Below are 26,010 nucleotides of genomic sequence, written 5' to 3'. Positions count from 1 at the left end.
AAACCGTGCATCTTGGCACCTCACAGTTTGGCGGGCAGCAACCTCCTTTGAACTGACAAAAGGCAAAGGAGGAAAAACCCAACACCCAACCCCAACCAACCAATTTTCCCCTGCAGCCGCTGCAACCGTGTCTGCCTGTCCCGCATCGGACTTGTCAGCCACAAACGAGCCTGCAGCTGACGTGGACTTTTACCCCCTCCATAAATCTTCGTCCGCGAAGCCAAGCCAAAGAAAGAAAGTAAAGGCAAATTGCTTTTGTCAGTCGGAATTTAGAATACTACACCCATCTAGTATATGCGTGTGTGCTATATGAAAACATTTTTACGCAATTTATGATTTTCTGTGCATTATATGAATGAAAATATGGTAGTTACAACAGGAACGGCAAGAGAAAAACTATGATATCCAAAAAAAATTTTAAGATTCTGAAATTAAACTTTTCTCCATGAGTTACATGAGTCAATGTAACTATTTTTTTCAACATTCAACAAATGCCTGTTTGAAATTATATTTTGCTCTTTAATTATACCAAATAATGTTGATTTAGAAAATTCAAGGGGACTAATTTAACTAAATTAAAAATACCCAGCTAAGTTATTTGGCTAAGATGGATATCAAAAAAAAAGTGGAGGCTTGCATGCGTCACAATTGGAGCCCTGTAGTATGCATTACTCAATAGTGATCAATATTGAAATAAAAATTAAACGGGATATTTAAAAATCACAAATGGTCACAATTGAAATAAGGAACATGGTATTCTGATAATATTCAGTAGTCTAGCAACATCTACAGTACGTGAAATTGATTTAGAATTTCAGATTAAAGATCTGACATTTGCTATAAATATGGAGAAAAATGTTTAGGCAATATAAAATCAAGTGCCCACTTTTTTTTGTTCTAGAGCTTTCATACATTAATTCAACACGTTAGAAGGTGAACACCATTGACTGATCGTCATATTTGCTCTTCTGCAACCATTTTTTCCCTTAAAATAGTACACATTTATTGCTGAATCTCCACACTACATTATCCCAAATTTTCCTATATTCCCAATGTTCTGCACAGAGCTTTCCATTTTTCAATATGTGAATTATTCACTTCATTCAGTCTGTATTCTTTTGCCTGTAAACGGCAGAAAACTCTGAGTGGGAGGTCCTGGTGGGGGATAAACAAGCTGCTTTGCAGTTAGTCGACAGACTGAATTTGCCCTATACATTACAAATGCACCATCATCAGCGGGACGCCTCTGCCACTGAGAAAGAACAATATGCCCCACATCCCGACACTCAGTTATGGGTTACGCCAGCCCAACATGTGTAACTAATATCTTTTTACCTGTTACTTGATTATGTACACACTGGTACCCGCCTGGATAATACACTTACTGCAGACATGGTGGAACCCAAATTTTAGTGAAGCAATTGTAAAAAGAGAAAAGAACTGCTTTATGCCAATTACACAATGTCAGTGAAGGGATACCATGCCAGCAGGTACCCCTTGCCAGGCCATTTTTCTTGTTTATAATTAATTTTATTGAATTATCGTGAGTGCATTGCTGTAAATGTTACTTGGTGATAGTGGATGTTTTTAGTCGATGGATGGAAGCTATCCCAACCACCAACAATAAATACTGCTTTGACTGTTAGTTAAGATTTTGAGACAGACCGATCACAGATAAGTGAAAGTGAGGATATAAACATGTGGAGGTCAGCAGGGTATATATAACATGACATCTTTTATTAAATGGTACCTCCCATTATATAACCATACCAAGCTGGAGAAAGTTGGTGTAAAATTCTTACTGCATACAATAAAACATTTTATTTGCAGACATAGGGAATATCCATGCTGACTGCTAATTGGCCAGGTCCTGTTATTTGGGATGCGTGCTTTCCTCAGTACATCATGTACAGAACATCCTGATTGGCCAGATGTAGCCGGGTTAAGGACAAAGAAAAATATCTCTAAGATGGAGCAGGTCTTTATGATTCTGTTCCTCTTTTACAGTACAGGAAAAGCATCCAAAGAGCTGACATGCCCAGCCTCAGGTTTAGAGCTATTGGCTAAGGAGCTCAAGAAGCTGGGGAGGCAGTTTCTAAACTACCAGTGGAGATGGTTGCCATCCGTACTGTGGTGATATAGAACCAAATTGTCCTTCACTTTATTTTGGCTGATCGTGGGGAGACCTGTAAAATTATATGTCAAGACTGCTGTAAGTATATTCCTGATAGCTCTGAAAACATCACAAATTTGGTGAGCAACATGCAAAAATAGATACAGGATTTATGAGAAATTGATGTGGATATGCATGACTATTACACCAACCACTATACACAATGGTTTGGCATTGGGTGGATCCAGTGGCTGGGAAAGTTTTTTTATTCTCCCAGCTATCCTTGTAGCTGTACTGTTTTTATGCGGTCATTGCAAAAGTGTGTTGCAATAAGTTACCTCCACAGTCCTTTTGTAATTATCATGGAATGATAAAAAGAGGGAATGTAAAAGAATGTCAATGATGCTAAACTTTAAGGAAAGAGGGGCTCTGCTTTGTGTGCAGACTAGTAAAGATTTGCTAGCCTTGCAGTTAAAGATTCACAATTAGTTTCAAGTACAAGGTTGCCTGAAATATCTGAAAACAAAACCACAAGATGTGGCTCAAATTGACAAATGTAGAATGACCAAAGTTGAGCAAGATTAACCTGTCTAAGTTAGATTAAGGACAGATATTAATGAAAAACAGGAACAATCAGCTGCAAGAAACCTGTGCAAATAACTTGTGAAACTACATGACCTAAATGCACCTAAATGCTGTATGAATTGAGTGAGGCACACTGCAGGGAACAAGTGACACTGCCTACTCATTCTTTGTACCCTTTACTCTCGTTAGCATTATCAAGATAAATAAAGTAACATTGTAAGGTTAATTGGTTCTGCTGATTCTGTTGTTTGTCTTATTACAGGTCAGACTGGCTTCCACATGGGTGTGAGGAGGGACACGTGGCGGTAGTAATGAGCGTGGATGTAAGGAAGGATACGTGACGGTAGTAATGAGCATGGATGTGAAAAAGGACATGTGGCGGTAGTAATGAGCGTGGATGTGAGGAAGGACATGTGGCGGTAGTAATGAGCGTGGATGTGAGGAAACATGTGGTGGTAGTAATGAGCGTGGATGTGAGGAAGGACATGTGGTAGTAGTAATGAGCGTGGATGTAAGGAAGGACATGTGACGGTAGTAATGAGCGTGGATGTGAGGAAGGACATGTGGCGGTAGTAATGAGCGTGGATGTGAGGAAGGACACGTGGCGGTAGTAATGAGCGTGGATGTGAGGAAGGACACGTGGTGGTAGTAATGAGCGTTGATGTAAGGAAGGACATGTGACGGTAGTAATGAGCGTGGATGTGAGGAAGGACACGTGGCGGTAGTAATGAGCGTGGATGTAAGGAAGGACATGTGACGGTAGTAATGAGCGTGGATGTGAGGAAGGACATGTGGTGGTAGTAATGAACGTGGATGTGAGGAAGGACACGTGGCGGTAGTAATGAGCGTGGATGTGAGGAAGAACATGTGACGGTAGTAAAGAGCGTGGATGTGAGGAAGGACACGTGGTGGTAGTAATGAGCGTGGATGTGAGGAAGGACACGTGGTGGTAGTAATGAGCGTGGATGTGAGGAAGGACATGTGGCGGTAGTAATGAGCGTGGATGTGAGGAAGGACACGTGGTGGTAGTAATGAGCGTGGATGTAAGGAAGGACACATGACGGTAGTAATGAGCGTGGATGTGAAGAAGGACACGTGGTGGTAGTAATGAGCATGGATGTAAGGAAGGACACGTAGCGGTAGTAATGAGCGTGGATGTAAGGAAGGACATGTGACGGTAGTAATGAGCGTGGATGTGAGGAAGGACATGTGGTGGTAGTAATGAGCGTGGATGTGAGGAAGGACACGTGGCGGTAGTAATGAGCGTGGATGTGAGGAAGGACATGTGGTGGTAGTAATGAGCGTGGATGTGAGGAAGGACACGTGGCGGTAGTAATGAGCGTGGATGTGAGGAAGGACACGTGGCGGTAGTAATGAGCGTGAATGTGAGGAAGGACACGTGGAGGTAGTAATGAGCGTGGATGTGAGGAAGGACACGTGGCGGTAGTAATGAGCGTGGATGTGAGGAAGGACACGAAGCGGTAGTAATGAGCGTGGATGTGAGGAAGGACACGTGGCGGTAGTAATGAGCGTGGATGTGAGGAAGGACATGTGGCGGTAGTAATGAGCGTGGATGTGAGGAAGGACATGTGGCGGTAGTAATGAGCGTGGATGTGAGGAAGGACATGTGGTGGTAGTAATGAGCGTGGATGTGAGGAAGGACATGTGGCGGTAGTAATGAGCGTGGATGTGAGGAAGGACACGTGGCGGTAGTAATGAGCGTGGATGTGAGGAAGGACATGTGGTGGTTATAATGAGCGTGGATGTGAGGAAGGACACGTGGCGGTAGTAATGAGCGTGGCTGTGAGGAAGGACACGTGGCGGTAGTAATGAGCGTGGATGTGAGGAAGGACACGTGGTGGTAGTAATGAGCGTGGATGTGAGGAAGGACACGTGGTGGTAGTAATGAGCGTGGATGTGAGGAAGGACATGTGGCGGTAGTAATGAGCGTGGATGTGAGGAAGGACACGTGGTGGTAGTAATGAGCGTGGATGTGAGGAAGGACACGTGGTGGTAGTAATGAGCGTGGATGTGAGGAAGGACATGTGGCGGTAGTAATGAGCGTAGATGTGAGGAAGGACATGTGGTGGTAGTAATGAGCGTGGATGTGAGGAAGGACATGTGGCGGTAGTAATGAGCGTGGATGTGAGGAAGGACATGTGGTGGTAGTAATGAGCGTGGATGTGAGGAAGGACATGTGGCGGTAGTAATGGCATGGATGTGAATGAGGAAAGACACATGGCGGTGGTAACGAGTGTGGGTGTGAGTGAGGAAGGACACGTGGAAGGATACGTGGTGGTGGTAGGGAACTTGAGTATGAGTGAGGGAGGACATGTTGTAGTGGTCCCTTCAACAGCAGCTGTCAAATAAACAACCTTGCAAAGGGCTGCAGGAGCATTGGAGCACATTCATCTCCAACCTGTGTTGACATTCAGCCTTGCATCACTGATCCTTCAAACTGCAAGTCTCCAACAAACTAAGTGACTGCAGGAGTTCAAGGCAGCAATTTACCAACTCCCTCTCGAGCATCTCAAAAAGTACAATAAAAAGCCTGACTACTATTTTCAGCAAATAAACAAGTAAATAAAAATTCAAAATGTGATATTTTGCAAAATTATGCAAAAAGCCCCATGAATTTACTGTGTTCCATGTGAACCACTACACAGATGCTCACTACTCACATGTGTGAAAACCATAGGTCTTGGCATCATCTTGGGTGCCATCCCAAATTGCTGCAATGTGCTTATACCACCGTACCACGTGGAAGTATTGATCAAGAGGTGGTTTTTGAATTGACTGAAATATTTCCACGTCAGCGTGTGAAAATACGAAACCATTGATGTAACTTCGCGTTGCGAGATAATCATTTAGAGCCTCCATTCCATTCTTGTCAGGTCTTATATCAAGGAGCTCGCCAAAATACAAAGCTGCAAGACACAATTTGGGGAATGGATGCATTTTCAGAACCAATGTTTCTGTTTTTCGTGAACATCAAGTCATGCATCCTTCCAGTTCTTTAGTTATTGAACTCAGAACTAACCAAGCTAATCTATTGTAACCACAAGTCTGGTAATTGGAGAATATATTATCCAATTATGGATTTTTCACATGCAGGATCAAACTGTACTCAATTGGCAGCAAAATTATTCTATGTTGTAGGCACCACTATTGTGTGGCACATCCCCATCAATAATCTGTTTCCAGATACTGAGATCTTGTAATAACAACTCTTAAAGACTTCACCACTATTCTGGTCCAAACTAACATATTCAACTAAATTCTAGCTGAGAAGTGAGAGTGAATGCTTTTGACTGAACTCTGGTAAAATAGAAATGAATAGGAACTGACAAAAAACTCCACTAGCTAGCCATATCTGACACACAAGATGCTTATGGCTGATGGATGCTAATCAGTTCATCTCCACAATATTGCTGCAGGAGTTCATTACAGAAGTGTCTAGTAAAAGTCAGTAATTTCAGCAATGACTTTTCCCTAAGAAGCTCAATATCCAGGCCAAGTTGTCTGAAAAATTACCATGGTGTCACAATAATTGCACCCTTTGCCACCAATGTATCAGAATTTACAAAACATACTCACTACCCAGTTTAGAAATGAATTAGAACATGAGAAAGGTAGATGTAAATGTAGTAAAACCAATAACTCAGACCAGATGGACTGAATGACTATCTAAGTGCTGTCTATTCTGCATTGGAATAACTTCCACAATCAAAATGATTGTTAAATAAAAATTATAGATCACTGCTCTCAATTCTACATGTCCATTTGGCAATTTGAGAAGATAAAAGGCAGTATTTTTTTTTCAAAATTTATATTCAAGTACAATTTGCATTACAAACCATTTTTTAAAATCATTTGCATAATGATTCATCTCATAAACTGGTGAATACAATACAAATTTGGTGAGGAGGGATTTACAAAAATATGCCTTGCACAGTGTTAGTCTCAATTATTATACATTGGAGGAAAAACACAGAATTCTGTGGACACCATGGTTAAAGTAAAAAGACAATGCTGGAGAGACTCAAACAGTTTTCCTTTATGTAGCAAAGTTAGAGATACACTGAGATTATTATTAATGTCAAAGTACATCAAGTAGAAACCAAATATGAAGGCACTTGTAATATAACACTATTAAAAAAATAAAAGCAAGGTTTTACAACATATTTCTCATCATAGTTATTGGTAAGCAAATGTTTGGACTGGTGGGACAAAAATTTAGAGATTTTTGATATGTAAAATTCTTGTGTAGGTATACCCCGTTTTACAAATCCTCATTTACGAAAATTCGCTTTTACGAAGAAACCTTTCGCTTTTATGAAAATATTTGAATGGGGCTTCGCTTTACGAAAATAGCCTCCAATAGTAGTGAATGGGTCTTTACTGCATTTCGGCTTAAGAAAGGTTTCGTAGGAATGCTCGAGTTTCATAAAATGAGGTATTCTTGTACAGAGCAAACTTGTGTTCATTACAAACAGATGACAGAATTTATAATTGGGAATCAGGAAATGGCAGAATAATTCAACAATTACTTTAAGAATGCCATTACAGAAAACAAAATGTCTGTCAGAAATTAAGTAAATGGAGGAAGGAAACAAGTAATACCAAAAAAAGTTAGAGAGATTTTGCTGATATATCCCAAAAGCCCAATGGCCCAAATCCTGGCGGTACAAAAGAAGCAGTTATTGAGATATGAATGCTCTGGTTATCATCTTCCAAAATTCTATTGACCATGGAGCTAATCCTGTGGAGTAAGGACAAACGTGTCCCAATGTTCGAGAAGAGGGAAAAAAAAACGAAAACTACTAACCTTTGATCTATCACCAATCACGGGAAAATTGCTAGCTAGAATCAAAATGAAGAAATACTGAGTATGTCATGGGTGATGAGCATTTGAAAAGAATGACTTCAAAAGAAAATACATGTGTATTTGCCATAAAGAAATGCAGCAACAATTTAGTTGTGTAGTGACAAGGATGGTAAATTTACAATACGAGAAGATGATTCAATTAAAAATGGGAGGAAATGTCACTGGTACTTACAAAATTTGAAAGGGTATTACAGGCTGAGCTCAAAATAAAGATCATGAAATTAAAAGCTTTTTTTAAAATAAATCAAGAGTGAATTAAGTAATAGACTGAGAATATTAGATTTGCCTCCTCTACTAACTGTTTTTTCTATTCTTGTTGATTCTTCAATTATCCTTTTGAGGTTTGAATATTACAATGGAGATGCAAGTTTACTAATGCAGTGGCATCACTAATGCTATAATAAAGCTGGGAATGTACAGGTACACAATCCTTTATCTGGAACCCTTGGGGACAGTGTGTTCCGAATTTTGGAATTTTCCAGATTTCGGAAAGTCAGATTTAAGCCCACCCAAATTGTGCTGCCGTATCCATCCCCACCCCCTTCCAGTGGCGCTGTTGTCTCCCCCCCCGCCTGCTCGACTCATACTGCCAGTCTCTCCACCCGCTCAACTCGCGCTGCTGGTCTCTCGCCAGCCCGACTGGCACTGCTGGTCTCTCCCCCTTGCCCGTCCGACTCGCGCTGCCGTGTCTCTCTCCCCACATGCCAGATTTTGGAGCTTTCTGGATTTTAGATGTCCAAATAAAGGATTGTGTACCTGTACTGTTATAAAAAGATAATGATAAAATGAATCTGTAAAATTCTGTATTTAATGTGATAAATTTCAATGAAGCCACAGATGAAGTCCACTTTAAAAGAAGAATAGATCTATTATTGAAAATGATGAAAGAAATATTGGACTTTACAACTAGGAGGTAACAATGTAAAATATCTCTCCAGAGTTCAAGTGTTAGTTGAGCCATATCTGGTGTGACGTTTTAGTTTTCTTATCATAGAACAGAACAGTACAGGACCTTTGGTTTGTGATATTGTGCCAACTACTCCACAATCTTACCCTTCCCTCCCCATCAGCCAAAAACAGTTCACTTATTCTTACATCCATGTTTCTAAGTGCCTTTCAAGTGTCCTTATTGTATCAGCCTTTACCATTATCCCTAGCAGTGCGTTTCACGTACCTATCACTTCGCACCACCGGCTTAACGAATAACTGCTACTCCTCCACCATCAGACTCCTCAACAACAAACTCAACTAGGAACTCATTTAAGGACTCTTACTTTTGCACTTTATTTATTTTTCTTCTCTCTGTATTGCACAGATTGTTCACATTTTAAAAATGTTTACATTCCTTTATTTATTAACATGTGTATGTTGTATATAGTTTTTTTTTTGCATTATCAATAAATGGTAATTCCTGCATCATCTGCAGGAAAAAAGAAACTTAAGGTTGTATGTGGTGTCATGTATGTACTTTGACAATAAATCTGACTTCCTGAGTAAAAAACCTACCACTGACATCTCCCCTAAACTTCCTCCACTTTGGTATTGCCCATTGGTGCTGTGGGAAAAGGGTAATGTCTGTGCACTCCATCAATGCCTTTCATAATCTTATACATATCTATTAAGTCACCTCATTCAGGCAATATCCCAGTAAATGCACCATTTCCAAAATTTCCACACCCCTCTTTTTAATAAGGTGACCAGAATTGAACATAATATTCCAGAGTTTTACCGAGATTCATAACTTCTGACAAATGAAAGCCAGCATACCATATGCCTTCTTAACCACCCTATCAACTTGCATGGCAACTTTGAGGTATCTATGGACTTGGAGCCACCATGCTGAGAATCGTATAATTAACTGAGTATTCAGCCTTCAAGTTCAATCTTTCAGAGTGGCTATCACTTCACTCTTTTCTGGAATTAACTTCACCTGTCACTACCCCATCCAACTCTACATCCTGTCTATACCCAGGTGTAACCAATGACAATCTTCTACACTTTATTTCCAAAACTTCCAACCTTGGTGACATCAGCAAACTTTCTAACCCACCACTCCCTTCCTTCCAAGTCATTTATAAAAATCACAAAGAGCAGAGATCTCAAAATAGATCCCTGCAGAATGCCACTAGTCACCAACCTCCAGGCAGAACACTAATATCCTCTGCCTTCAGTGGGCAAGCTAATTCCGAATCTATGCAGCCAAGTTTCCATGCCTCTTGACTTTCTGAATGAGTATACCATGGGGAACCTTGTCAAATCCACCAAAATGGTGGTTACGTATTTTTAATCTTTGCTATATAAAGTACATCTTTTGACCTGCTGATTTTATCCAGCATTGTCTTTACTTCAATCACAATGTCTGTAGACTTTCATGTTTTACTCCTAAAGGTCAGGGGGTTGTGGATAATACCTTCAAAATGCACACACACTGAGAGATTTCACCTCATCAAATTCATTGCCTTGTGCTAGATCCAGTCCTCTCCAATAATCAGCCTGACCACATAACATATTGGGAATCCTTCTTGGAAACACCTAACAATTCTGCCCCATCTATACCTTTTGCACTAAGGAGGTTCCTATCAGTAATAGGGTAGTTGAAGCAGTCTTGACAACAACCCTACAGCAACCTCCCCTTCTGCGGCTATGATTCTATCCCTGATTAGCAATGTTATTCTCCCCTGCACCACCCCCTCTTACCTCCTTCCCTATCACTTTTGCTACATCTAAACCCAGAAGCATCAAGTAGCCAATGAGTCTTTATGACAGCCAAGTCTCTGTACTGGCCACAACATGGTAATTACATGCAGTTACTGTAATGTATTATCATAATACAAGACAGCCGACATGTACTCAGAAATGCAAGTGCTCCAAAGCAACTTTTGAACATGAGGGTGGTAAATATATGTGGAAATGGACTCTAGGATGATAATTTGTCAAGGCTCAATGAAACCAGAATCCTGCAAAAGTAAGCAATGTTGGCAGGATGGACAAGGAATACAAATGTTCTGACCCTTCCAGCCACCTTTGCATTGAATGACTAAATCACCCATTCTCTAAAACAATTTAATTCACATGAATTTAAAGATGTGGAGCAGCCAGAATGTCACTATTTGGCAGATTAGTAGCTGCAGAAATGTGAACGCAAATAGTGGACCAAAGGCTAAACTAAGAAGTTTTGAAAGTGGAAATAGTTTACAGAAGAAAAGTGAATTTGGGAAGAAAGGAGTAGTAGTAGATACCACTAGTTGAAAAATTAAGGATGATGTTGTGCTTGATTGATATGAAGGATGTTTGAGATGACAACCCCAAGGGTTGTCCGTGAAAAAGAAAGAAGGCGATTCTCTGGAGGAAGAGAATTATGGATTGCCAGTTAATGAATTTGAAGAGGACGATGAACTAAGAAGTTGAAGTTACAGATGTAAGTAGCTTGGTGCATAGGCTATGTAAAAAAAAATCAACCAAAAATGTTTTATTGTATAGTGGCTGGCAGAGGATTTGACTTGACTGGCAAGCAGGCACAATATTCAGAGATAGTGACAGAGAAATAAGAACTGCATAAACCAAAGTTATAATTCTGGTAGAATTCTATTCAGGTTATGGTACTGAAGCCTATCTATACAGGTTCTCATTTGGAAGTCATGAAAAGGAGTGGTGTTAGGTGATTAACTGGCAGAGAAACAGGTTCCTGGTTTAATTTTCCTACTCAAAATGTTCTTTGCCATTTATGGGATTCTGGATTTCTTTGTAGGAACACCATTGCTTAGCATATTGCTCTTGAATGTTTCCTATTATTTTGTTACGCCACGCAGCTGCTTGCAGGCCATTTTCGCACTGACTTGATTTCACCACATTACGAAATCTCAAGGTATTATAATCACTACCAGTTAGGAAGAAAATCTGTGGAAGATGATGACTGGAATAACGGATACAAGTGGATACATTTTATACATAAAACCTCAGATCAAGAGAGTTTCACTTTCACTTCCAAAAGAACCACTTAAGTTGTAAATCTGAAAACACTGGACAATAGGGAACATGTGTGAAGTCAGAAACTGCGCTAATATTGCAGGTCAATCATCTTCTCTAGAATTCCCCACGGATACAGCTCTGACGTGTTCAGTATTTCCAGCACCTTGTTTTTAATTTCTCTTTCCTGTGAAATGACTGAGATTGTCGCCCCATCTAACCAGGGCCAGCCTCTGCTAGCAAGGCTGCAAGTTGAGGGACCGCTCTCACCAGCTCCACTCACAGCTGCTTGGAGTGAGATGCTTTCCCAACCCCACAACGGAACCAGCATAAAGAACTTGTGCTGCGCTTTACACCATAGTCTGGGTCACTCACCCTCGCCTGTCTCCATTCTATTCTGTCCTGTCCTGCCGCCCGCGTAGCTGATGCAAGAGGCAGAGCAAGACCGGAAGTTACGTCACCCTCGCTACCATCCCACACGCCGCCCATTGGTCGGCGTCCGCGACACTGGAGTTCCCTGCGTCATCCGGATGGGTGGGGCCAGGAGAAAGGTTTCTATGGAAACTGATGAGCACGAAGTTCAAGACGTCCAGGTTGTTTCTTGGAAGGATTGAAGTACCGCTGTTGGTAAATTTTGTTCTGATTATATTATTGCATATCTACACCATGTTGACGTTAGATGTTGCCACATGAACTGAAGAGTTAGAGTGGTATTTATTGATGTTCTGACCTGCATTGAAGTAAACGGTAGTCTTTGCAAAACAAAATCTGCATATCCTACCTACTTATATTTTGCTCGCCTTGATGAAGGGTTTGTTATGTATATTTATCTTTGCTACGAACAGAATACTGCGTGACTTCACCAGCATTTTTGTCTTTGCAAAAGGATCTGATTGCAACGATGGGGTTCAAAAAGTAAGGTGCAAAAGGTGTAAATTTAAGAATGGGATCCGGGTGGAAAAAAAATGCCCAGTCGAACATAATTGGTAAATATTTGTCATATATGAAATGTATGAGTCGTGAGATTTGAAAGTAGAAATAGATTGTACAGTTTAAAAGCTGTGCTAAAACAGACACTTGGACAATGTGAAAGTGGCAGAGCAAGTTTAGAAGGTTTTTTTTTAAAAAAGTAACAAACTAAAGGAACTAGCCATTGACTTCTTGAGCGCATGCCCTGTATCAGTGATGCTAAGGTGGAAATGGTAGAGACCTTTTAAGTTTTTAGTTGTAAGCATCATTATCACTGTCTTGGTCCAACCATGTTGGCATTATGGTCAAGAAGGTGCACAAGTGCCAAAGTAATTGGGCATATCCCCATTGTCTACTGCCAAGTTATATGCAAACACACAGAAGGTATTCTGTCTGGATGCATAACATTATGTTATGGGAGCTGTTCTGCCCAAGACCACAGAGAGCTGTGAATGCAGCTCAGGCCATCATACAAACCTATCTCCTCCTCCCCCAACTGACTCTTTCCCACTTCCTTGAGAAAATACATAATTAAAAGTCCCATCCCTGTCGCACTCTGTCTCCTTTCCTGTCAGGCAGAGATACACGAGTTTTAAAGTGTGTACCACCAGATTCAAGGGTTGTTTGTTCCCTGCTGTTGTCAGATTGTTAAATGGACCCTATTTTTGTCATTATTTTGTCTTTGCACTGTTTTATTTGAAACACTATGCTCTACACTTATTTTATTTTAGACTACCTATTGTAGTCAAGGATGGGTTGACTTGCCTGGATAGCATGCAAAACAAAGTTTTCCTTTGTATTGTGACAGATTTATGTAATATTTTATTTTGTATGTTGATATGTTTTAAATGAGATGAATTGTGGGGTTTTAGTGTAGGTCACAAACACTTCACATTTAAAATGCCATAGCTCTGCTCAAGCCAGACAGTCCAGGCTCCCAATGCCTTTGTTAAGACAATGGAAACTGCTTTGCTGAAGGACTACACAAGTAGGTGTTAATTGGACATGCTGTGGAGTAATGAATTATTGTTTTGAAAAGCAACAGATGAATGGATTCAGAAGATTGGCACAGGTGCTGCAGTCTGTCTGAATGCAGTTTGCTGTTCTAAGAGGGTCATATGGTTTTCTCTGAGAGAGAGAGAGAGATAGAATATTCAGTTCTACAGTTCAGCAGCAGCAGCTGGGACTGGAACATGACAAGCTGGCAAGCTTGTGGAATAACCGCATTTTGATGAATGTGAGTTCTTAGTTCAACCTGTTCAAAACCCTTGTGGTCCATACAAGAGGAGATGTCTAGCTGTATGATGTTTCACCTGAGATGAGGGAAACTGAAAAGGGACACTGTGGTGACCTTAAAGAAAGAGGATATCATCTGGAAAACCCTAATGGGGCAAGTTTCTTCGACAAGACACTAAGGTAGCTGATCGGAAGGAATCAGTTTGTGTCCAATGAGCAACAAATCTCTCTATAAAAATCAATAAAGACCTCCTTGAGCAGTAACCATTTACCTTTCAAGCATCAAAGCCTGGTGAAGATTCATAAATGTTAAATTCTGTGCAAGGTATAAGAATTGTCTGATTCCAGTGAACTTGGAGTAGTGAGATTGGACTGAGAATCAAAGAAGTTTTCTGAACATACATGCATTACATACACATACGCTTAGAATTAGAAGGGGTTTAAGTTAATAGTAATAAGTTAGAGTTTGATCTGATTTTTATGTTTAAAGAAAATTAAAAATAACTTTTGTTTAAGTAACCATTTGTCTTTGTGAATTTCTATTGCTGCTGCATTTTGCGGTCCTCTGGGCCCGTAACAGTATCATGGTACATCTGACAATTAAACAGTTCAATTGAAAAGCAAGGAAATCAAAAGATTGTTCAGCTATAACTGGACTTCGACAACTGTGTTAAATTCTGGTCACTGTTCTTGAGAAATGGTGTCAATGCTTTGGATAGGGTGCAGAAATTATTAAATTGAATAATACCATGTGTGAAGACAACAGAGACTGCAAACGTTGGAATCCGGAACAAAATTAGAACACTGTAAGAAGTTAGCAAGATCTTGAAAATCAATGAAAATTAACATTAACAAGCCGGAGAGGGAAGAGGAAAGATTGATTACAAAGGGGGAAGGGTGTGAAATTGAGGCTATCAGATGAAAAGTGAAGCCAGTCTGGGCGGGATGATAAGAGAATTAAACCAGATGAGAGGAGATGAGATGAGAGAGGTGAACAGAGCAAAAATAAAATGAAATGGATGTAGTATTTATGTTATTGAAAATAAGGAAATTAGAAAAATCGGTATTCATACCATTGGGTGGTAAGCTATCCAAGCAGACTACAATATGTTGTTCCAATGCAATAAACAAAAGTGCGAGCCCTTCATCAAGCTATTTGTTTAACTTGTTCTAATTTGTGTTTGATCTTTCCGTTATAACGAGCAATGCTGATGAAGGCCTGAATAGGAAACTTAAAATGGCATGCTCTACAAAACATTTGTCTCTTCTACACTTGGGTTTCACCAGTGCATAGAAGGCTCTATTGTAAGCTCTGGATGCAGTAAATTAAGTCGGAATAGTTGCAGCTGAACCTCTGCATCACCTGGAACAGCTGCTTTGATACCTAGTTGATTGGGAGGGAAAGTGAAGGGGTAGATATTATCCCTAAAAAAAAAAGGAAAGTAGCAGGGGACCAGGAGAGGTGGGTGAGGATGGATGAATGGACCAGAGAGTCATGAAGAGAAGGGACCATGTAGAAGGCAGATGAGAGAGGAAGGTGTGACTGGTCTGGCAGGACTGGACAGAAGGGATGTTTCCAATGGTGGGGGAGTACAGAATCCGGGGCCATGGTTCGAGGATAATAGGCAAACCATTTAGAACCGAGATGAGGAGGAATTTCTTTACCCAGAGGGTGGTGAATCTGTGGAATTCATTGCCACAGAGAGCAGTAGAGGCAGGTTCATTGAATATATTTAAGAGGGAATTAGATATATTTCTTCAGTATAAGGGAATTAGGGGTTACGGAGAGAAGGCGGGGACGGGGTACTGAACTTTAAGATCAGCCATGATCTCATTGAATGGTGGAGCAGGCTTGAAGGGACGAATGACCTACTCCTGCTCCTATCTTCTATGTTTCTATGGCGGAGGGATCAAAGAAACAAAGATGAGCTCATTCTGTGCTGGATGATTTTATGTATCTTTGGAGAGTGAGGGTAGTCATTGTATCCTGGGGACTCTTCTTGATTGTTGAAGTTGGAAATGTAAAGATCTTTTGTATTACAGTAAACATCTGAAAATCGGGTTGCCAGAAATCCAGACCATCTGAGAATCTGGACCTCAAAAATTCTTGCTTAAAATCTGAACCACCCAAGAATCTGGACATCAAAAACTCTCTGCTTTTGCATGCGTTGCAGACGCACGTTGGCAACAAGTGATCACGTGGAAGTCGAGGAAATTTAAGAATTTTTTTTTTACTTTGTATTTTATATAAAAAAATGTTTTGTTAATAAACTATCAGAATTTACTTATTTATTCTCCTTAACTTTGAATTTTAAAAGTACTGCCTGAGATCCCGAAAATCTGGACTGACCCAATCTCCGGCAGCCTGGATTTTGGGACTTTTACTGTATTGCTTCAATTTTGAAATAGGACAAAATGAACAGGACAGTTTGTCCCCAACTGAATCCTTCAAGCATTTTCTGATTTTTGTTTTCGATCTTCAGCATCTGCAGTTTTTTTGTTGAACTCCAATAACAATTATGTCCCCAGAAATTATTGCCATTCTGTCAACATGATTGATAGAGTAAAATTTAACAGTGAATTTTTCTTAAATTATTCTGCATCTCCATTTCATTTTCCATATTAGTATCAGAGTAAAAATTAAAATAGACAACAATTGGCTAGAAATTGGGTCAAGATTCACTTAAACAAAAAGATCAGCACTACATGACCCAATTTTGATTTTTGCTGGAGCAAGTTGTATTAATTAAAACCAAGCCGAAATGTTGGTTACCCATTAGTGAAGGATGTTGCGTGACCTATTGGGTTTCTCCAGCACATTTGTATTCATGATCTTTTTGAAGTCAAATTGTGTCAATTGTGAATTCGGACTATTCAGTTGCAATCTTTTGGGTTACCTCTGATATTTCCTTGTCTTGTATGACTTGTTCCTGCCCACACTGGAGCAAAAATCTACACACTGACTGTCATTCAACAGTGTCACTCGAGTTTGGAGCATATTGTGTATATTTATCCCTTTGCATGTTCCTAAAGGAATGCCCCTCTGATATTGGGAGATCTGAATGATTAGCTGCAGAACTAATTGCAGGGTGCAGATTGTTGATTTCCTACCAATGTGTTTTGTTTATGGATGTACCCATGACTCGTATACTGCAAGAGATCCTGCAAAGCTAAGCATTTTCAACAGCAGGGACAATTTCTGTGGGACTAGGCTACCTAGTACTTTTGTGGGTGTGCACACACTTGTTGCTCACTAACCACAACAACTAATACTCATGCAAAGAGAACTCCCAATTTACCAGTTGTAATGCAACTGAATGCACTCAGAGACAAGTGAGTACAACATGCTTTTAATACCTTACAATCAATGGCCGGTAGGCACAATAATCCTCAGGTGATTCTGAGGTAAGGCAAGAAAACCAGGGTTTATATTGGGGTCAGTGAGAGTGGAGCTAGCAGAGGAGCCAGCCATCTGAACAATACATAGACGGTGAAATCCAGTTCATTGCACCAGTATAGTAGTGTGTCAGTAGAAAATATCATAGGGTTCCTGAAGATGAGACTTAATTGCTTGCCTCAGTCTGAGGTGGTTTGCACAACAGTGGTGGTCATACAGTAGCTATGAGGTTGTGTCAAAATTATTGTGGGAGAGAGAAAAAGCATGCAAAAAAAGGAATATTACAATAGTCATGAGGGATTTTAATATGCATGTTGACTGGGTATATCAGGTTGGTACTGGTCCCCAAGAGAAGGAATGTATAGAATGCCTACAGGATGTTTATTTTGAGCAGCAGAGCTGACCAGGGAAAAGGCAACTCTTGATTGATTGTTGCGTTCTGAACCAGATTTGATAAAATGAGGCGGCACGGTTGGTGTAGCAGTCAGTTTAATGCCTTTGCAGCGCCAGTAATCAGGATCAGAGTTTGAATCCCATGCTGTTTCTAAGGAGTTTGTATGTTCTTCCCGTCTGCATGGGTTTTCCCGGGGGCTCCGGTTTCCTTCTACCGTTCAAAATGTATCGGGGATGTAGGTTAATTGAGTGTAAATTGGGCAGCACAGACTAGTGGGCTGAAATGACCTTTTACCGTGCTGTATGTCTAAATTTAAATTTTTAATTTGTATAAAGGAACATTCTGGAGGCATAATAGGGATAGAATTCACACCACAGTTTGAGAGGAAAAACTTAAATCAGATCTATCAGCGTACGAATGGAATAAAGATGCCTGCAGTATACTAGAAGTTGAAGTGTAAGGGAGCAGAAGTGAGTGTAGTCGCTGTTACTGAGGAAAAGATGCTGGGGAAGTTTTAAAGTTTGAAGATGGATAAATCACCTGGACACATTGGTGATACTCCAAGGTTCTTAAAAGGTAGCTGAAGAGACTGTGGAGGCATTAGAAGCAATCTATCAAGAATCACTAGATTCTAGAATGGTTCTCGAAATCTGGACAATTGCAGATGTCACTTCACTCTATAAGAAGAGACAAAAGACAGAAAATTTAGGCCGGTTAGACTGACTTTGGAGGTTGTCAAGATGCTAGAATTATTATTGAGGATGAGGTTTTGGGTTGCTTGGAGGCACATGACAAATAGGTAGAAATCAATGGTTTATTTGAGGGGAAATCTTGCCTGACAAAGTTGTTGGAATTCTTTGAAGAAGTAACAGGAAGGACGAGAGTCAATCAATGTTGTGTACTTGGATTTTCAGAAGCCCTTTAGTATTTCAGTAAATTTCATAGCGTAGATAGATGTAAAAACACAAATCTGGAGAAACTCCAGTTTTGTGTTTTAACCACAGTATCTGCAGAGTTTTATGTTTTACTTCTTGCATGGATAGAAGATTGGCTGACTGGCAGGTGGCAGAAAGTGGGGATAAAAGGGGCCTTTGCTGTTGGCTGCTGGTGACCAGTAGTGTTCCGGAGGGGGTCACTGCTGGGATGGCTTTTCATGTTAAATGTTAATGATTTGGATTACATTATTAATGGCTTTGTGGCCAAGTTTGCAGACAATATAATGATTGGAAGAGGGGCAGGTACTATTGAGGAAGCACTGAGTCTGAAGAAGGACTTGCTTAAGACGGGTGAGGAGATTTGGCAAGGAAATGGCAGATAGAATACAGTACAGAGAAGTGTATCATAATGTACTCTGGTGGAAGGAATAAAGATGTAGACTATTTTTTAAATGCCTAATGGGTTCAGAAATCAGAGGAGCAGAAGGACTTTGGCATCCTCATGCAAGATTCCCTCAAGGTTAACTTGCATATGGTGTTGGATTTAAGGAAGATAAATGCAGTGCCGACATTCATTTTGAGAAAGATAGAGTATAAAAGTGGGAATGTAATGCAAAACCTTCATAAGCCATTGGTCAGACTGCACTTGGAGTATCGTGAGCTATTTTAGACCTGTTATCTAAGGAAGGATGCATTGGGATTGGAGAGGATCCAGAGGAGTTTCATGAGATTGATCCCTGCAGTGAAAAGGTTATCATATGACATGCATTTGGTGGCTCTGGAACTCTATTTGATGGGGTTTAAAAAAAGTGAGGGGGGATGATGTCATTGAATCCCAGGAAATATTGAAATGCCTGGTTAGAGTGGACATTGAGAGGATGTTTCTGATGGTGTGGGAATCTGGGATCAGAGAGCACAGTCTCAAAATATAAAACCGTTCCCTTAGAACTAGGTTGAGGAGGAATTTTTTTTCCCCCAGTTGGGAGTAAATCTATGGAATTCGTTGCCGCAGATGGCTGTGGAGGCCAAGTCATTGGGTCTATTTAAGACAAGAGTCAAGTCACCTTTATTTGTTGTTCATATCATGGTAAAGATGAGATAGCGTTTCTCAGGACCATAGAGCATATTTACATAAATCTAAAAATACATGTTAGAAATTAAACACAATAAAATATTAAAATAATAAGATGTATTCAGTAAAAGTCCACAGTACACTATCCACATATGTTCTGGGAATTCAGGAGCCTGATGGTTTGAGGAAAAAAAACTGTAATGCTACGGTACCTCCTACCAGATGACAGAGGGAAAACAGTTCATGAGAGGGGTGTGTGGAGTCCTTCACAATGTTTATTGCCTTTTGGCTGCATTGAGTGTTGTAGATGTCCTTCATGGAAGGAAGAGACATCACCAGGCGGTGATGCAGTTGCACAAGATTCCAAGTAGTTGGAGGATGGGAGATGAATTTTCCTCAACCTTCACAGGAAGTAGAGGCCCTGCTGGACTTTGTTGGCTATGGAGCTGGTGTTAAGGGATCATGTGAGATTCTTTGCCAAGTGTACTCCAAAGAACTTGATACTCTTGATGTCCTCAACAGTCTCAGAGGTCGTTTCTTCAATAGGAAGGGAATCAAGAGTTATGGTGAAAAGGCAGAAGAATGAGGTTGTAAAGGATGCTAAATCAGCCATGATGGAATGGCCAAGCGGACTCAAATTGCCTAGTTCCATTCCTATGTCTTGTTGAAAGATCAGACAGGCTGGTGGAAATCATCATTATGTGCAGGATTTTTTTTTGTGGAAGCAGGTATTCGAAGCTCTCCAGATTTGGTGTTGGACTCTGCAAAGGGAATATTTCAAATGCAGTGTACGAATGCTTGCATTGGGAGAACCATTCTGCTTTGCCTGAAGGATAGGAAGCTGGAATTAATTGTAGGAAAAGTAGATAAAGCTTGGGTGTCATTCAGAACCCAATGGTGAGCTATTGTTAGAAGTGACCGAGATCAGCCCAGATCAGCCAGAAGCTTGGAAACAGAGTGGTGATGTCCTTTATTTTTGTGTTCAAACCCATTTTGACAGATGTGAAAAGTCATTTGTTTGTAATTGAAGGTCACAGATCTCAGTTGTTTTTGAGTTAAACAGAAAAGTCTGCAGACACTGTGATTGCAGTGCAATACACAAAAAGTACTGAAGAAACTCACCAGGTTATGCAGCATCAGTTATGGCCACTGATGCTGGCCATAACTGGCCACTGCGCGCACTGCACTCCACCTAAAAGCTCCTTTGCGCAGGTCCGAGGACAGGTCCACGTCCTCCCCCTCCCCGTCCTCCCCCTCCTCCCCACCCCCCCTCCCCCACCCCCTCCCCCTCCCCCCTCCCCCTCCCCCTCCCCCCACCCCTCCCCCCCCTCCCCCTCCCCTCCCCCTCCCCCCCCTCCTCCCCCTCCCCCCTCCCCCTCCCCTCCCCCCCTCCCCTCCTCCCCTCCCCCCTCCACCCCCTCCCCTCCCCCCTCCCCCCTCCCCCTCCTCCCCCTCCCTCCCCTCCCCCCTCCCCCCCCCCTCCCCTCCTCCCCCTCCCCCTCCACCCACCCCCCCTCCCCTCCTCCCTCCCCCTCCCCCCTCCCCCTCCCCTCCCCCTCCCCTCCCCCCCTCCCCTCCTCCCCCTCCCCCTCCTCCCCCTCCCCACCTCCCCTCCCCTCCACCCCCTCCCCTCCTCCCCCTCCCCTCCTCCCCCTCCCCTCCTCCCCCTCCCCCCTCCCCTCCCACCTCCCCTCCTCCCCTCCCCTCCTCCCCTCCCTCCTCCCCTCCCCTCCTCCCCTCCCCCTCCTCCCCTCCCCTCCTCCCCTCCCCCTCCTCCCCCTCCCCCTCCCCCCCCTCCCCCTCCCCCTCCCCTCTCCCCCTCCCCTCCCCTCCCCCGTCTCCCCCTCCCCCTCCACCGTCCCCCCCTCCCTCCTCCCCCTCCTCCCCCTCCCCTCCCCTCCTCCCCCTCCTCCCCTCCCCCTCCTCCCCTTCCCCCTCCTCCCCTTCCCCCTCCTCCCCCTCCCCTCCTCCCCCTCCCCTCCTCCCCCTCCTCTCCTCCCACTCCCCTCCTCCCCCTCCCCTCCTCCCCCTCCTCCCCTCCCCCTCCTCCCCTCCCCCTCCTCCCCCTCCCCCTCCCCTCCCCTCCCCTTCCCCCTCCTCCCCTTCCCCCTCCTCCCCTTCCCCCTCCTCCCCTTCCCCCTCCTCCCCTTCCCCCTCCTCCCCTTCCCCCTCCTCCCCTTCCCCCTCCTCCCCTTCCCCCTCCTCCCCTTCCCCCTCCTCCCCTTCCCCCTCCTCCCCTTCCCCCTCCTCCCCTTCCCCCTCCTCCCCTTCCCCCTCCTCCCCTTCCCCCTCCTCCCCTTCCCCCTCCTCCCCTTCCCCCTCCTCCCCTTCCCCCTCCTCCCCTTCCCCCTCCTCCCCTTCCCCCTCCTCCCCTTCCCCCTCCTCCCCCTCCCCTCCTCCCCCTCCCCTTCCCCCTCCTCCCCTTCCCCCTCCTCCCCTTCCCCTCCTCCCCTTCCCCCTCCTCCCCTTCCCCCTCCTCCCCTTCCCCCCCCTCCCCTCCTCCCCCTCCCCTCCTCCCCCTCCCCTCCTCCCCCTCCCCTCCTCCCCCTCCCCTCCTCCCCTCCCCCTCCTCCCCTTCCCCCTCCTCCCCTTCCCCCTCCTCCCCCTCCCCCTCCTCCCCCTCCCCCTCCTCCCCCTCCCCCTCCTCCCCCTCCCCCCCCTCCCCCTCCCCCCCTCCCCCTCCCCCCCTCCCCCTCCCCCCCTCCCCCCCCTCCTCCCCCTCCTCCCCCTCCTCCCCCTCCTCCCCCTCCTCCCCCTCCCCCTCCTCCCCCTCCTCCTCCTCCCCCTCCCCCTCCCCCTCCCACTCCCCCTCCTCCCCGTCCTTCCCCTTAAAAGATGCTCACAAAATCAAGCTAGCATGCTGGAACATCAGAACCATGCTAGACAAGGCTGACAGCCACCGACCTGAACGTCGGTCTGCCCTCATTGCACATGTACTCCTCAGACTTGACATCGACATAGCCGCTCTCAGTGAAGTCCGCCTTGCAGATGTAGGCAGCCTCCAAGAACGCGACGCGGGCTACACACTCTACTGGTCTGGCAAGCCTTTGGATGAACGATGCCTATCTGGTGTAGGCTTCATGGTCAAGAACTCCATTGCCTCCAAACTCGAAAACCTCCCGACAGGCCACTCAGACCGGATCATGTCCATGCGACTCCCCCTTCAAAACAAGCGTCGCATCACCCTCATCAGTGTCTATGCTCCAAACCTCCAGGCGGAACCAGCAGAAAAGGACAAGTTCTACACTGACCTGCGCAACCTCATTCAACGCACCCCTACAGCCGACAAGGTTGTCATCCTGGGCGACTTCAACGCTCGCGTCGGCAAAGACTCAGAAACCTGGCCAGGAATCCTGGGCAAGCATGGCGTCGGCAAGTGCAACGACAATGGGCGCCTCCTGTTGGAGCTCTGCGCAGAACAGCGACTTGTCATTACAAACACCCTTTTTCAGCAGAGGGACAGCCTGAAGTCTACCTGGATGCATCCCCGATCCAAACACTGGCACCTCCTGGACTACGTCCTGGTGCGAGAAAGAGACAAACGAGATGTGCTCCACACCAGGGTCATGCCCAGCACGGAATGCCACACTGACACCGGCTGGTTCGCTGCAAGCTCAACCTTCACTTCAAGCCAAAGCCCAGGAACAGTAAAGCCCCCAGAAAGAGGTTCAATGTTGGAAACCTGCAGTCAGACGAAGTGAGAGGAAACTTCCAGGCAAACCTCAAAGCAAAGCTGGAGGATGCAATCCACCTCACGGACTCGTCCCCTGAAACCCTCTGGGATCAGCTGAAGACTACCATACTGCAATTCACTGAAGAGGTACTGGGCTTCTCCTCCAGGAAAAACAAAGACTGGTTCAACGATAACAGCCAGGAAATCTAGGAGCTGCTGGCAAAGAAGTGAGCTGCCCACCAGGCTCACCTTACAAAGCCATCCTGTCCAGAGAAGAAACAAGCCTTCCGTCGCGCATGCAGCCATCTTCAGCGCAAACTCCGGGAGATCCAAAATGAGTGGTGGACTAGCCTCGCCAAGCGAACCCAGCTCAGCACGGACATTGGCGACTTCAGGGGTTTTTACGAGGCTTTAAAGGCTGTGTACAGCCCTTCACCCCAAGTCCAAAGCCTGCTGCGCAGCTCAGACGGCAAAGTCCTCCTCAGCGACAAGATCTCCATCCTCAACCGATGGTCAGAACACTTCCAATCTCTTTTCAGTGCCAACCACTCAGTCCAAGATTCCGCCCTGCTCCAGCTCCCTCAACAGCCCCTAAGGCTAGAGCTGGATGAGGTCCTCACCCAGGATGAGACATATAAGGCAATTGAACAACTGAAAAGTGGCAAAGCAGCAGGTATGGATGGAATCCCCCCCCAGAGGTCTGGAAGGCTGGTGGCAAAACTCTGCATGTCAAACTGCATGAGTTTTTCAAGCTTTGTTGGGACCAAGGAAATCTGCCTCAGGACCTTCGTGATGCCATCATCATCACCCTGTACAAAAACAAAGGCGAGAAATCAGACTGCTCAAACTACAGGGGAATCACGCTGCTCTCCATTGCAGGCAAAATCTTCGTTAGGATTCTCCTAAATAGAATAATACCTAGTGTCGCTGAGAATATTTTCCCAGAATCACAGTGCGGCTTTCGCGCAAACAGAGGAACTACTGACATGGTCTTTGCCCTCAGACAGCTCCAAGAAAGGTGCAGAGAACAGAACAAAGGACTCTACATCACCTTTGTTGACCTCACCAAAGCCTTCGACACCGTGAGCAGGAAAGGGCTTTGGCAAATACTAGAGCTTGTCGGATGCCCCCAAAGTTCCTCAACATGGTTATCCAACTGCACGAAAACCAACAAGGTCGGGTCAGATACAGCAATGAGCTCTCTGCACCCTTCTCCATTAACAATGGCGTGAAGCAAGGCTGCGTTCTCGCACCAACCCTATTTTCAATCTTCTTCAGCATGATGCTGAACCAAGCCATGAAAGACCGCAACAATGAAGACGCTGTTTACATCCGGTACCGCACGGATGGCAGTCTCTTCAATCTGAGGCGCCTGCAAGCTCACACAAAGACACAAGAGAAACTTGTCCGTGAACTACTCTTTGCAGACAATGCCGCTTTAGTTGCCCATTCAGAGCCAGCTCTTCAGCGCTTGATGTCCTGTTTTGCGGAAACTGCCAAAATGTTTGGCCTGGAAGTCAGCCTGAAGAAAACTGAGGTCCTCCATCAGCCAGCTCCCCACCATGACTACCAGCCCCTCCACATCTCCATCGGGCACACAAAGCTCAAAACAGTCAACCAGTTTACCTATCTCAGCTGCACCATTTCATCAGATGCAAGGATCGACAACGAGATAGACAACAGACTCGCCAAAGCAAATAGCACCTATGGAAGACTACACAAAAGAGTCTGGAAAAACAACCAACTGAAAAACCTCACAAAGATTAGCGTATACAGAGCCGTTGTCATACCCACGCTCCTGTTCGGCTCCGAATCATGGGTCCTCTACCGGCATCACCTACGGCTCCTAGAACGCTTCCACCAGCGTTGTCTCCGCTCCATCCTCAACATTCATTGGAGCGACTTCATCCCTAACATCGAAGTACTCGAGATGGCAGAGGTCGACAGCATCGAGTCCACGCTGCTGAAGATCCAGCTGCGCTGGGTGGGTCACGTCTCCAGAATGGAGGTCCATCGCCTTCCCAAGATCGTGTTATATGGCGAGCTCTCCACTGGCCACCGTGCCAGAGGTGCACCAAAGAAGAGGTACAAGGACTGCCTAAAGAAATCTCTTGGTGCCTGCCACATTGACCACCGCCAGTGGGCTGATATCGCCTCAAGCCGTACATCTTGGCACCTCACAGTTCGGCGGGCAGCAACCTCCTTTGAAGAAGACCGCAGAGCCCACCTCACTGACAAAGACAAAGGAGGAAAAACCCAACACCCAACCCCAACCCACCAATTTTCCCTTGCAACCGCTGCAACCGTGTCTGCCTGTCCCGCATCGGACTTGTCAGCCACAAACGAGCCTGCAGCTGACATGGACATTTACCCCCTCCATAAATCTTCGTCCACGAAGCCATGCCAAAGAAGTAAAGGGTAACCAACACTTCAGGTCTGACCCCTTCAAGGTGTGCCTGGTTTTTTTCCATACCTTGACAAAGGACAGAGGCCCGAAACCTTGGTTTCCCTTTACTTCCTTTAGATGTTGCTTCACCTGCTGATTCTTTCTCTAGCATATTTATGTATCTCAGTGACATTTACTCTGCCTAAACATTATTTATTGGAGATATCTAGTTCAAAGAATGGCTCCAAGTTGTGCCTCTTCCTCCAGGTCCACATGCTTGCTTGTTCTTAGTAATGCCTGTTAGATGTCGTGGAGATGGCTTACAAGTGTTCTGTAATGTACAGTTTTTGAAGACCTATTGCAGTCTTGGTCTTGCGTGTAGCTGTATATGAAGTA

At 44.2% G+C, this 26,010-nt stretch overlaps 1 protein-coding gene and 1 long non-coding RNA gene across 18 annotated transcripts in view; one reads left to right on the top strand and one right to left on the bottom strand.

Annotated features, from left to right (window-relative positions):
• The window catches only part of cars1 (cysteinyl-tRNA synthetase 1), a 99,127-nt gene extending 87,099 nt beyond the window's left edge, over positions 1-12,028 (bottom strand). Inside the window, exons 1-2 of one of the 3 annotated variants that reach the window (XR_011345578.1) lie at positions 11,928-12,024; positions 5,380-5,625 (exon numbers count right to left, since the gene is read on the bottom strand). Coding sequence is in view for 2 of the 3 variants with exons in the window: in XM_069900777.1 (XP_069756878.1) it covers positions 5,380-5,625; positions 11,928-11,943 (262 nt within the window). In the remaining variant the exon portion in view is untranslated. Of the gene's footprint in view, positions 1-5,379; positions 5,626-11,927 lie in introns of all 3 variants that reach the window. The other 2 variants (XM_069900777.1, XM_069900784.1) reach the window with 2 other exon arrangements.
• A 35-nt stretch (positions 12,029-12,063) lies between these two features.
• The window catches only part of LOC138744506 (uncharacterized), a 79,831-nt gene continuing 65,884 nt past the window's right edge, over positions 12,064-26,010 (top strand). For 5 of the 15 annotated variants that reach the window (XR_011345586.1, XR_011345603.1, XR_011345589.1 and 2 more), the window contains exon 1: positions 12,069-12,179. This is a non-coding gene — a long non-coding RNA (uncharacterized lncRNA). Of the gene's footprint in view, positions 12,180-26,010 lie in introns of all 15 variants that reach the window. The other 10 variants (XR_011345600.1, XR_011345592.1, XR_011345590.1 and 7 more) reach the window with 3 other exon arrangements.

Source organism: Narcine bancroftii, chromosome 1, assembly GCF_036971445.1.
Source record: "Narcine bancroftii isolate sNarBan1 chromosome 1, sNarBan1.hap1, whole genome shotgun sequence".
Classification (NCBI taxonomy): Eukaryota; Metazoa; Chordata; class Chondrichthyes; order Torpediniformes; family Narcinidae; genus Narcine; species Narcine bancroftii.
The sequence above is the reverse complement of the archived record's forward strand: the minus strand, read 5'-3'. Positions and strand labels throughout refer to the sequence as shown.